The sequence below is a fragment of the Odontesthes bonariensis genome, chromosome 19, assembly GCF_027942865.1.
Source record: "Odontesthes bonariensis isolate fOdoBon6 chromosome 19, fOdoBon6.hap1, whole genome shotgun sequence".
Classification (NCBI taxonomy): Eukaryota; Metazoa; Chordata; class Actinopteri; order Atheriniformes; family Atherinopsidae; genus Odontesthes; species Odontesthes bonariensis.
The window spans coordinates 3,352,632-3,366,163 of NC_134524.1; the positions used below are offsets into that span (position 1 = coordinate 3,352,632).

At 48.3% G+C, this 13,532-nt stretch overlaps 1 protein-coding gene across 6 annotated transcripts; it reads right to left on the bottom strand.

Moving 5' to 3' along the window:
* Positions 1-483: 483 nt before the first annotated feature.
* LOC142368855 (uncharacterized) lies at positions 484-12,634 on the bottom strand. Of its 6 annotated transcripts, none has more exons than XM_075451054.1 (8): positions 12,215-12,583; positions 11,850-12,122; positions 11,510-11,770; positions 11,269-11,424; positions 11,057-11,146; positions 10,372-10,470; positions 3,384-3,470; positions 484-685 (listed from the first exon to the last, which is right to left on the bottom strand). In XM_075451054.1, the coding sequence occupies exons 1-8, from the start codon at positions 12,300-12,302 to the stop codon at positions 642-644; spliced, it is 1,098 nt and encodes a 365-aa protein (XP_075307169.1). In that variant the 5' UTR covers positions 12,303-12,583; the 3' UTR covers positions 484-641. The 6 variants fall into 6 exon arrangements, with proteins under 6 accessions (XP_075307169.1, XP_075307170.1, XP_075307168.1 ...); XM_075451053.1 differs by lacking the exon at positions 484-685 and having other exon boundaries at positions 3,214-3,470; positions 12,215-12,250; positions 12,570-12,634; XM_075451055.1 differs by lacking the exon at positions 3,384-3,470.
* Positions 12,635-13,532: the final 898 nt, after the last annotated feature.

Sequence of the window (13,532 nt, forward strand, 5' to 3'; positions counted from 1 at the left end):
CTTACACAATTTATCAAGAACCCATCTTCAATTTGGAATTTCATACTAATATTGTTCCATATGTCGTATCTATGTGGGGAAAATGATGTTTTTAGATCAATGACCAAGAAAGAAGCATCAGTTTATGAAAGAAGGATAGTTTTAGGGGATTTTTCAACATTAAAATGATAAAGTAAAGATAAATTTAGGCCTCCTAATTTCTATTTTTTTATACTCATATCCAATTATACTTTATATGTCTATGGCCCGAGGGTAGCTACCTTTTACAGTTTGGGGAATGTCATTGTGATTTGCACTTCAGGGCCACCGTACGTCTTTTACATGAAATGTTAAATTTGATCTAACAAATATTTTAGTGCGCGACTCAGTTGCTGAAAGATCAATAAAACGTGCAACAGATTCCAGAAGGTTGAAAACCGGGTTATTTATTAGATTCTGTGAGACAGAAATAAAATCATGAAGCTGAACACAGTTTGGTGCAGCATGAAACACAGAGATGAAAACTTATCTATGACAGAGTTATTTAGAGAAAAATAAAAGATAGAAGAATTATTTAAAAAGTGAATGTAATCTGGTTCAGTTAGAGGCTGCTGGCAGCAAACTGGTCCCAGCAGCTGGACATCAGTGGGTGGACTGGTGGACTACCTCAGTGAAGAGTAGAGGACATCTGGCTCTGCTGGAGACTCTGAAAACAAACACACACAGTTCCAGCTGCAGGAAACACAACTCCAGGAGAAAGGATTGAAGCTGATTATCTCTGGGACCTTCAGGATCAGAGGCTCCCGCATACCTGCAGCTCCCCCTTTCATCCAGGCAGGAAAAGGCAAAGGACGGAGGCCAACATACATCAAATGTTGCTGCATACTTCAAATGAAAGTGTTTCTGCAGCCAAAGACATTTGTACTATATTTGCACTTTATATAACTGGATGAGAATCGATAAGCGACATCGATAATGGAACCGTCCATCCATCCGTCCATCCATCCATCTATCCTCTTCCACTTCTCCGGGGATCGGGTCGCGGGGGCAGTAGCTTGAGCAGAGAAACCCAGACGTCCCTGTCCCCGGCCACTTCCTCCAGCTCTTCTGGGGGGACCCCGAGGCGTTCCCAGGCCAGCAGGGAAACATAGTCTCTCCAACGTGTCCTGGGTCTTCCCCGGGGCCTCCTCCCAGTGGGACGGGCCCGGGACACCTCACCGGGGAGGCGTCCAGGAGGCATTCTCACCAGGTGCCCGAGCCACCTCATCTGACTCCTCTGGATGCGGAGGAGCAGCGGTTCTACTCCGAGCCCCTCCCGGATGACCGAGCTTCTCACCCTATCTCTAAGGGAGAGCCCATACACCCTGCGGAGGAAACTCATTTCGGCCGCTTTTATCCGCGATCTCATTCTTTCGGTCACTACCCACAGCTCGTGACCATAGGTGAGGGTAGGAACATAGATTGACCGGTAAATCGAGAGCTTGGCCTTCTGGCTCAGCTCCTTCTTCACCACGACGGGCCGGTGCAGAGCCCGCATCACTGCAGACGCCGCACCGATCCGCCTGCCAACCTCCTGCTCCATTCGTCCCTCACTCGTGAACAAGACCCCGAGATACTTGAACTCCTCCACTTGGGGAAGGATCTCATTCCCGACCCGGAGAGGGCATTCCACCCTTTTCCGGCCGAAGACCATGGTCTCAGATTTGGAGGTGCTGATTCTCATCCCAGCCGCTTCACACTCGGCTGCGAACCGCTCCAGTGAGAGCTGAAGGTCACGGCCCGACGACGCCAACAGAACCGCATCATCCGCAAAGAGCAAAGAGCAGAAATTCTTTCCATAAAAATTATGAACAGAATCGGTGACAAAGGGCAGCCCTGACGGAGTCCAACCCTCACAGGAAACATGTCCGACTTACTGCCGGCAATACGGACCAAACTCTGACACCGGTCATACAGGGACCGAACAGCCTGTATCTAGGAGTCCGGCACTCCATACTCCTGAAGCACCCCCCAGCAGAGTCCCCGAGGGACACGGTCGAACGCCTTCTCCAAGTCCACAAAACACATGTAGACCGGTTGGGCGAACTCCCATGCACCCTCCAGGATCCTGCGGAGGGTATAGAGCTGGTCCACTGTTCCACGGCCAGGACGAAAACCACACTGCACCTCCTGAATCCGAGATTCGATTATCCGGCGGATTCTCCTCTCCAGTACCCCCGAAAAGACCTTACCAGGGAGGCTGAGGAGTGTGATCCCCCTATAGTTGGAAGACACCCTCCGGTCCCCCTTTTTTTTTTTTTTTTAAAGTATTTTTATGGGCTTTTTATGCCTTTAATGATAGGACAGTGTGAGAGAGACAGGAAGCAGGGGGCAGAGAGAGGGAGAAGATAGGCAGCAAAGGGCTGCTCGGTGCGGGAGTCGAACCTGGGCCCGCTGCATCGAGGACTAAGCCTCTGTACATGGGGCGGCTGCTTAACCCACTACGCCACCGACCGCCCCCGGTCCCCCGTTTTAAAGAGGGGGACCACCACCCCGATCTGCCAGTCCAGAGGCACTGCCCCCGATGTCCACGCGATGCTGCAGAGGCGTGTCAACCAACACAGCCCTAAAGCATCCTGAGCCTTGAGGAACTCAGGACGGACCTCATCCACCCCCGGGGCCACCGAGGAGTTTTTTGACCACCTCGGCAACCTCAGCCCCAGAAATGGGAGGCCCCACGTCCGAGCTTCCCAACTCTTCATCAGAAGGCCTGTCGGTAGGATTGAGGAGGCCCTGGAAGTACTCCCCCCACCGACTCACGACGTCCCCACTTAAGTCAGCAGAGACCCGCCCTCACCATACACGGTGTTGACGGTGCACCGCTTGCCCCCCCCCCCCCCCTCCTTCACCCGAGTGTCCAAGACATACGGCCGCAAGTCCGACGATACGACCACAAAGTCGATCATCGAGCTGCGGCCCAGGGTGTCCTGGTGCCAAGTGCACATATGGACCTTAACCCTGAACATGGTGTTCGTTATGGACAATCCATGTCGAGCACAGAAGTCCAGCAACAAAACACCACTCTGATTCAGATCGGGGGGGGGGGGGCGTTCCTCCGCAACACCCCCTCCAGGTCTCACTGTCATTGCCCACGTGAGCATTGAAGTCCCCCAGCGGGACGAGGGAGTCTCCTGCAGGAGACCGGAACCAGAATTGGTCAATTTCTAACAATTCCCATCCCAAGTCCTGGGAACCTGGTGAGTGTAAAAATGATGCACTGATGGTGGATAAAGCGGTGGGACACGTCCAGCAGTGGAGCTGCAGCAGAGCTGGAGTCAGGTTGGGTTATCTGAGCATAGAGGCTGGAAGCAGGGGGAACAGCTGACCTGCTTCTGTCCAGAGTTGGGAATAAAGAGCAGCTGTACCTCTGGTCCTGTTGGATCTGATGACTGTTTGTCCAGAAGTGAGCTGGTCTGTCCTGACTGCAGAGCAGACTGCAGCTGGATGGCTTTCTGCAACATGAAATACATCCAGATTATATCCCTGCAGGTAAAACTTTAACATCACTGCTGCTGGGGAAAACATTAGATTTTCCTCCTGCAGCAGGATGAAGAAGACGTGACAAACAGCAACACTTTTGCACAGTTTGCTCCTCTTCTTAACACCTCTGCTGAGTGGACGACCACAAAGCTGCAGCTTCTGTTTATAAAAGTTAACAGCTTTGACCACAGGGTGGAAAACAGATCTGCTGTCACACTATCAGCAACCACAGCAGAGCTCTGTGCAGAGAGAAGTCTCAGCATCAGAGAACAGACTGCAGGAGGAAGCTGCAGCTGTGCTTTCACATGCACACTTTATAACTCCACATGAGTTCAGTTTGAGAGGCTGAAACAGCATCTTTGAGGTGTTTTTATCTTCCGATGGTATTAAAGGGGAACTGCGGTATTTTCAACATTAAGCCTCTTTTCTGAGTCGTCTGCAATGTTTTAGAACCCCCCTCACCGCTTTTTTTATGTTTACTGCTGTCTCCGGTACTTGCCTAATTTTTATTCTTCTCAACCTGCTTCAGAATGGCAAGTCATGCGGATGTCCTAAAAGGTCCGTAAAAGCACCATTAACGTCTGTTTTCAAATAAAACACGACAGAAGCAACTTTTCGCAACGAAATTTGATATGGATTACCAGTGCACACCAGTAACCACTCCGATGAGTTGATGATTTTGAAAACGGACGTTTATGGTGCTTTCACGGACCTTTTAGGACATGCACATGACTTGCCATTCTGAAGCAGGTTGAGACCGGACCGTTTCACAGGAGGTAGAATTCTCGGCAAACTTTACCGACATACTCCGCTATCTTTACTGACATGGCGCGTTCGGACGGGACTAGATTATTACTTTACCCCAGGTCCCCCCATTAAACTAGTCCCGTCCGAATAGGGCTTTATAGTCTGCGTCTCCCTTTGTCTTGTGCCTGAGTGTTTCGTCTTTTCGTTCACCCAAGCCTGCCATAGCCACAGATATTCTTGCCTTGTTCGTGCGTTTTCCTAGCCTCGATTTCAAGCCTCCTTGCGAGTGATTTTTTTTGTTCATAAAGTTTGATAATCTAGTCTAAGTTTTTCATAGCCTTTTGATAGCCTCCTATAGGAGGGATTTTTTGTTATAGATTACGTTTTGTAGAGCCTCCGGTTTTGTAGGAGTGCATTTAGTTGTTTTTGTTTTCCTCTTTTATTTATTAAGTTTTATATATATATATATATATATATATATATATATATATATATATAGATATACAAGTGTATTTTCATAGCTCTTTATTTTATCACGTTGCATTGGTGGTTGAAACATCCTAAATAAACCCTGCCTTATTTGGATTTTCTGCATCTGAGTCCTCCTTTCCAGCTGCGCTCTGACAGAACACTCAGGCCAGTATGGACTCAGCAGAGAATTCACGGCTGACGGAGTTCCTGAGTGCCCAAGAGGACCGTATCTCCCGTCAGGAGGAGTTTCACACCACTCTGGCTCATCAAATGAGTCTTCTCTCGACTGAAGTAAGAGCCCTGCAGAATCGTCCCGTTCAGACGACCACACCCCCCGTCCTCTGGCAGCTGCTGCTGCTTCTGTCCAGGCTGTGCCCATCGTCAGGGCTGGCAGTAGGTTAGCTGAACCTGAGAAATTCTCTGGAAAACCAGGACTATGCAAAATTTTTCTAATGATTGATCTGATCAATCAAAAATCGCCATCGTGATTTCCCATCTGACCGGACGAGCCAAGGCTTGGGCCGCAGCAGAGTGGTCTCGGGATTATCCACTCTGCAGCTCCTTCACAGACTTTACGGGAGCATTACAAAGGATTTTTGATCTGGTTACTACCGACCGGGAAAAGGCTCAGGAATTAAGCAGTCTTAAACAAGGCAACTACTCTGTCTGTGACTACGCCATCCACTTCCGCACCTTGGCGGTGGAGAGTGGGTGGAACGGGTGGTACGGGTGGTATGAAGTGTTCCTGAAGGGACTGGCAGCCTCCATTCAAGATAATCTCGTTCCTTTGGACCTACCTCCGGATCTAGACTCCTTCATCGCGCTCGCCATCCGGACGAACAACAGGCTCCGTCAACTGAAACAGCAACGTGGCGTACGATGGAGAGAGAGACCCACGCACACCCCAGCACCGGGCTGGCCAGCTCCCCGTCATTCACTGCTAGAGCAGCTTCCTCAGTCACCCACGGAAGGAGAGGAGGAGCCCATGCAGCTGGGAAGGGCTCGGCTGATGAACGCAGGAGGGTCAGTGCTTTTATTGCGGGGAGTTGGGTCATCTCGTCGCCACTTGCTCAGCCAAGACATCCACAGTGGTGAGTCAGTTCCGTGCGTCAAGCTCAGTGATACGTACCCTCACCAAAGTAAAGGTAATGCACCACTCCACCACAAATCTTGATGCGCTTATAGACTCAGGGGCTGATGAGAGTTTGATGGACTGGGGTTTAGCTGAAGAGCTGGGTCTCAAATCCAAATTCTTAGTTAAGCCAATCAACGCCAAGGCTCTCAATGGAAAAGAACTGTTCACCATCACACACATCTCTGAACCCCTCAAATTACACATAGACGAGCATAAGGAACACATACGTTTCTATTTATTCAAATCACCTTCTCATGCTCTAATTTTAGGACTACTATGGTCGTTTCACCACAACCCCCATGTGAACTGGAGAACGGGGAAAATTATGGGATGGGGGAAGGACTGTATTGGAGACTGTCTTAACATCTCAACTCGGGGGGAGGATGTTACTGTGGCTAACGTTGTCTCTGCTAATCTCACCACAGACTCCGAGTACCCGGACCTGAGCTCTGTGCCTTCCTGCTACCACCGCCTTCAGGAGGTATTTAATAAAACGAAAGCTATGTCACTCCCCCCACATCGGCCATATGACTGTGCTATTGAACTGATCCCTGGCTCCAACATTCCCAAGGGCCGCATGTACTCAGTCTCTGGGCCCGAGAAGGTGGCCATGCGGTAGTACATTGAGACTTCACTGAAGACAGGCTTGATCCGTCCTTCATCATCACCAGCAGGTGCCGGCTTTTTCTTTGTGAGCAAGAAGGACGGTTCCCTAAGACCTTGCATAGACTACAGCCCCCTTAACGATATTACGATAAAGAACCGTTACCCACTTCCCCTTATGTCTTCTGTTTTTGACCAACTCCAGCAGGCCAAAGTTTTCACTAAGCTGGACCTTCGCAATGCTTACCATCTGGTCAGAATAAGAGAGGGTGACGAGTGGAAAACGGGTTTTAATACACCAAGTGTTCATTACGAGTACCTGGTCATGCCATTCGGGTTAACCAACGCGCCTGCTGTTTTTCAAGCTATGATTAATGAGGTACTCAGGGATTTTCTTGACCACTTCGTTTACGTTTACATTGATGACATTCTCATTTACTCTCCTGACCTTGACTCACACCGAGACCATGTAACCAGGGTTCTTAAAAGACTTTTGGAAAACGATCTGTATGTCAAAGCAGAGAAGAGTGAGTTCCATGCAGACACCGTCTCCTTCCTGGGCTTCATTGTAGCCCCTGGATGAGTACAGATGGACGCGGCTAAAATTAGCGCTGTGGCCGAGTGGCCCACACCTGACAGCCGCAAAAGGGTTCAGAAATTCCTTGGTTTTGCTCATTTTTATAGGCGATTCATCAAAGGTTTTAGCGCAATAGCTGCTCCTCTCCATGCTCTTACCTCCTCTCAGGTGCGTTTCCACTGGTCCCCAGAGGCGGAGACGGCCTTCCAGACACTCTAGCATCGCTTCACCTCAGCCCCCATCCTCACCATGCCAGACCCCCAGAAACAGTTTGTGGTCGAGGTAGACGCCTCCAACGAAGGGATTGGGCCAGTTCTCTCTCAACGGTCGAATCAGGATGGTAAGATGCATCCCTGCGCCTTCTTGTCAAAACGGCTGTCCAAAGCAGAGCGGAATTATGATGTCGGCAACCGGGAACTGCTAGCAGTCAAGGTCACTCTGGAGGAGTGGCGTCACTGGCTTGAGGGGGCTAACCATCCATTCATTGTTTGGACTGATCACAAGAACCTTGAGTATATAAAGAAAACCAAGAGACTTAATTCTCGCCAGGCCAGGTGGGCGCTTTTCTTTCTCCCTCTCTTACAGGCCGGGGTCCCGCAATGTCAAACCAGACGCCCTGTCTCGACTGTTTGACCCCGAGCCTGTTGCCAAAGAACCAGAGACTATCCTTCCACTTACATGTGTGGTTGGAGAGGTGACTTGGCAGATAGAAGATTAGGTCAAGGAGGTTAATGGTGAGGCTCCGCCACCTAGTGGGTGCCCTGAGAATCGTTTGTTTGTTCCAGTTTAATTGCGCCCACAGGTGATCCACTGGGCCCACACCTCACTGCTTTCCTGCCATCCGGGAGTTCGGATGTGTCCTCACAGTGGTGGATAGATTTTCCAAGATGGCTAGATTCATTGCTTTGCCGAAATTGCCCTCCGCCAAGGAAACGGCGGAAATCATGATGGTCTCCTCCAGGAAGCTTGCGCCACGATTCGTTGGTCCATTCCCCATAACAAAGATCTTCGGTCCTGCGGCAGTCCGCCTTCGCCTACCTCGATCCCTTCATGTTCACCCTACCTTCCATGGGAGCCAGGTCAAACCTGCGAGGGAAAGTCCGATGGTCCCAGCTGCTACACCACCGCCACCACCTGAAGTGGTTGAGGGCGGTCCTGTGTACACGGTCAAGCAGTTATTGGCAGTACGCAGCCGGGGCCGTAGACAATAGCTGGTGGACTGGGAAGGATATGGACCTGAGGAAAGACAATGGATACCTTCCCGCCACATTGTAGACCCGAGCCTCATAGAAGACTTTCATAGGGATCATTATTCAATTATTCAATCATTATTCACTGAGTCTGGTCCTTTATTTTATTTTATTTTTTATTTTCTTTAGCACAAGTTTCTTGTGTTTATATTGAATCCTAAATTGTCTTTGTTTTCTAAATTGTCTGCCCATCTGTCTAGGTACCTGACTTATCGCACTTACTCTAGCACTAGTTTTGCTCTTAGCTGTTTGGTTTTGGAAGGAAATGCACTTAAGATTTCTTGTGACCTGAAGTTCTTTTGCCTACCGATGTTGAACGCACTTATTGTAAGTCGCTTTGGTTAAAAGCGTCTGCAAAATGACCATAATGTAATGTAATGTAATGGATCAGCCTGAACAGCCTGGGCCGTCAGGAGTCGTCCCTAGAGGGGGGGTGTACTGTCACACGGTGAGGTCAAATTGGGGTTTTTGTCTTGTCTCCATGTTTTGTCATTTCCTGTTTTTATTTTGAAAAGTAACTCTCCTCTTGTTTCAGGTCAGGTGCTCTTCCTCATGTGTCACCTGTTGGAGTGTCTTCCCTGATTCCTGATTGTGTCCACCTGTTTCCCATTACCCTCATGTGTCTTAAGCCCTATTCGGACGGGACTAGTTCAATGGGGGGACCTATGGTAATGTTGGTTAACCAGACGACGCCAGGGAGAAGAAATGACCAATTCGGACGGGACAAGAAATCCCTGTAATATTCATCTAACATGGGAGGAGTTGTTGGTTACGCACAACCGTCACATCCTGGATGCTGCACGTCTTCATTTCACTTCCCTAAACCCCATCTGTAAACAGACATGGCGCCGACCAGGTCGAAGCATGCGTGCTTGCAAGCAGCGCTTCATCCAGAACCTCCATGTTTGCAAACAGACACACCTAATTGTTTCTCTCTTTAAAAGGATGTGACGATATATTCCGTACTTATTACCGAAGGTCGCATTCGCACAGGATTAGTATTACCTATGGTAGACACTCCGGACCGTTTCACAGGAGGTAGAATTCTCGGCAAAGTTTACCGACATACTCCGCTATCTTTACTGACATGGCGCGTTCGGACGGGACTAGATTTCCCGGTTATTATTACTTTACCCCAGGTCCCCCCATTAAACTAGTCCCGTCTGAATAGGGTTTTATAGTCTGCGTCTCCCTTTGTCTTCTGCCTGAGTGTTTCGTCTTTTCGTTCACCCAAGCCTGCCATAGCCACAGATATTCTTGCCTTGTTCGTGCGTTTTCCTAGCCTCGATTTCAAGCCTCCTTGCGAGTGATTTTTTTTGTCAATAAAGTTTGATAATCTAGTCTTTTTTTCATAGCCTTTTGATAGATTTTTTTTGTTATAGATTACGTTTCTCGATTTTGTAGAGCCTCCGGTTTTGTAGGAGTGCATTTAGTTGTTTTTGTTTTCCTCTTTTATTTATTAAGTTTTATATATATATATATATATATATATATATATATATATATAGATATATAAGTGTATTTTCATAGCTTTTTATTTTATCACGTTGCATTGATGGTTGAAACATCCTAAATAAACCCTGCCTTATTTGGATTTTCTGCATCTGAGTCCTCCTTTCCAGCCGCGTTCTGACAGATGCTTTTAGGAGACCATTTTGTGCTCCCACCATCTGCATAACAGTGGAAGGAGAGGCTGTGGTTTCTGGGAATAGACCTCAGAGGAAGTAAATACAATGAAAAAAGCAATGAGCCTAAAACCCAGCCCTGGGGGACCCCACATGATGGAGGGCAATAACTCATGGATCCAGAGAAAGCCAAATTGGGTCAAAAACAACTACATGTGTGAAAAGAGTCTCAGAACTCCACATGCACGTGGACATGTTTTTCCTGGAAAAAGTGTGCAGTTTAAACCATCCATAGAGGTTGAATTTGACTTTATGGACTGATTTTTAATTAATAGTGATACCAGTCACTGGATGGTTCAAAATGGCAGTTTAAACTGTGCTGCTTGGTAGCAGGAAGCACTGCTGCCAGACCAGGAAAAAGCTTTAAAAGGCTGTGAGAAAAGTCCAGAAGAAGAGCAGCTGTACCTCTGATCTTTCTCTTCTTCTGCTTGTTTTTAATGGTGATTTCTCCATAAGTGACGTCCTCTGGTCTCACTGCAGAGTAGAGTGTGGCTGGATCCTCCTCTGCAGAGCAGAACACACATTACAGCTGCTGCAGCCATCACAACACTCAGAAGCATTCAGATTATTTATTCTTTTCATCCAGTCTTTGTGTTTATGTATATTTAAAATATGCTGACATCACATCACAGGAGGAACGTGTCCACTGGTCAGCACGTCTGACTTTAAGCAGAAACTGTATTCATACAGAGAGAGCTTCACACAACATGAAGAACGCGTTTAATGCAGCAGCAAAGCAGGATATAAATATGTTATAGTTGGGAATAGTTTAGATTTAATATAAACTGTATTATTAACAGTCCTGCAGTGAAGCGTGTGCAGGTCCCGTTGGGCTGAAGGTTTCCATCAGAAACAGGAAACTGTGTAACCACAGAGCTGTTAGAGTCTGTTAGCAGATTAACCACAAACACACAGCCCAGCGTGCACAGCTCAGCGTGCACAGCCCAGCGTGCACAGCCCAGCGTGCACAGCCCAGCGTGCACAGCCCAGCGTGCAAAGCCCAGCGTGCACAGCCCAGCGTGATCAGTTCAGCGTGCACAGCTCAGCGTGCACAGCCTTCAGAATATCTCCGTTCACACAAACATTTTACCTTGAGTTGTTTTGACTTTCTGTTGTTTACGACGTGATATCTTAACATCGCTGTACGTGACATCATCCTCTCCAACTTGTTCTTTATCAGCTGAAATATTTTAACATGTATTTTGAGATATTATAATGAAAATACAGAAATAAAAATAACTTAATGAATGATAGAACCCATGTAATAAAACCTGGAAACATAACTCCAGAAATCTGTCTCACCTTCAGACTTCTTGCAGATGCATCGTTTCACCAGCAGAACCAGCAGAAGAACCACAACACAGACACAGACAAGAGGCAACACCAGGGAGAGAAGAGGAGAGGAAGAACCAGGGGGAGGTGCAGATGTAGGGCAAAGGGTGGTGGTGGTGGGTTTATCTGAAATAAAGATATTTATCACATCACTGTCACATTATGAATGTTTAAACTCTTTAAACTCAGCTCAGGAATCACAGAGACTCACCTGAGTAACCCTCACCTGTGACAGAGATCCAGCTGGGTGGAGACTCTCCATGACCGCTGATGCTACACCTGTAGAGGCCTTCATCAGAGCTGTTAACATGGAGGAGGGTCATGTGACCTGTAGGCTCAGCCCTGATGAGGGAGCCATCTTTATAGAAAGCAGCTGGGGGGTTGGGGGGAGGGGTCTTTGTTCGACAGCTCAGAGTGACGTCACCTCCCTCCATCACAGGGAGGACAGGACTCTGCAGGATCACTGATCCACCTCAACACAGAGACAAACTACAGCATTTCATCCATTTCCACACAGCTTCATCAGCACTAACTCCACAGTCTGATCTTACCAGAGACAGTGAGGCTGATGCTGTTACTGGCTGCTCCCTCTCTGGACTCACACCAGTAAACTCCACTGTCCCATGTGTACGTGTAGCTGATCTTACAGGAGGAACCGGCTGCTTTGCCCCATCCTGATCCACACTGAGTCCTGGTTCCTCTGCTTGTGTTCCTCCTCAGAGTCCATCCAGCAGAGCTGTGGTCCTCCTCACAGCTCAGAGACACAGAGTCTCCTTCAAACAGCTGAGAGCTGCTGGGACTCACAGTCAGACCAGCTGTGAGCGCTGACATAAGTAAAGAATAAACAGATTAAAAACCTGCTGATCTCTTCTCAGAATAACTAGAAACATTGGAACAGGTATAAAACGTCACTGACCTCTCCCTGTGGGGCAGCAGAGCAGTGAGCTCAGAACTAAAGAGAAATTACATTCAGTTTGCTTTGAGTTAAACATGCAAAATAACATAAAAGCTTCAGATAAATGTCCAGGTGACTTTAGATTGGTCCTGTTTTCTCTGAGCTTTGTTTCTGTGCCATTACTCAGTTATTCCTACATGATGCAGCACATGTAGTTCCGCTTATTGGTGTTAAAGACACGTGTCCACATACGTGCTCCTTTAAAGATGAAAACTTTCAGGTTTCCTCTCTAACACAGTTCAGATGGTGCTTTGATGCAGCCCGTCTCCTCCATCAGCCCATAAACACACAGTTAAAACAGAGTTTCTGTACTCACAGAGCAGACGCACAGACGCTTCCCTCATCGTGCCTCTCAGCGATATGACCGCTTTTCAAATATAGTCGCACCAAATAGAGGCCGCCTTCTTCCTGTAAGAGAGAGACGTTCTTCTCCTTCTCACTGTACTGAGATATTAATAGATAACTGTTCAAACGTGTGACAAAAGTATTCTAATAAATGTATTTCATTCAGTTCAGTTTATTTAAACAGCAAAAGTTGATCCAATTCAGTCCGTTTCAATGTAATCCAAATAAATCCATTCATTCATTCTCTAAACCCAACTCAGGGTCACGGGGACTGCAGCTGCCATTGGTCAAGAGGCAGGGTTCACCTGGACAGGTCACCAGTCCATCACAGGACCATCACAGGACCATCACAGGACCATCACAGGACCATCACAGGACCATCAAAGGACCATCACAGGCCAGAGGACCATCACAGGACCATCATAGGACCATCACAGGACCACCACAGGACCATCACAGGCCAGCAGACCATCAAAGGCCAGATGACCATCACAGGACACCAAACTCTGACACCGGTCATACAGAGACCGAACAGCCCATATCAAGGGGTCCGGCACTCCATACTTCCGGAGCACCCCCCACAAGAGTCCCCGAGGGACACGGTCGAACGCCTTCTCCAAGTCCACAAAACACATGCCCCGGTTGGGCGAACTCCCATGCAGCCTCCAGGATCCTGCGGAGGGTATAGAGCTGGTCCACTGTTCCACGGCCAGGACGAAAACCACACTGCACCTCCTGAATCCGAGATTCGACTATCCGGCGGATCCTCCTCTCCAGTACCCCCGAATAGACCTTACCAGGGAGGCTGAGGAATGTGATCCCCCTATAGTTGGAACACACCCTCCAGCCCCCCGATTTAAAGAGGGGGACCACTACCCCGATCTGCCAGTCCAGAGGCACTGCCCCCGATGTCCATGCGATGCTGCAGAGGCGT

Excerpts from the sequence above, each read along its gene's own strand:
- LOC142368855 (XM_075451050.1), bottom strand. The coding sequence starts at position 12,302 with ATGTTATTTTGCATGTTTAACTCAAAGCAAACTGAATGTAATTTCTCT. Across the intron at positions 11,771-11,849 it reads CATCAGCCTCACTGTCTCTG|GTGGATCAGTGATCCTGCAG; the intron begins GTAAGATCAGAC and ends CTCTGTGTTGAG. Across the intron at positions 3,471-10,371 it reads GAAGAAGAGAAAGATCAGAG|AAAGCCATCCAGCTGCAGTC; the intron begins GTACAGCTGCTC and ends TTCATGTTGCAG.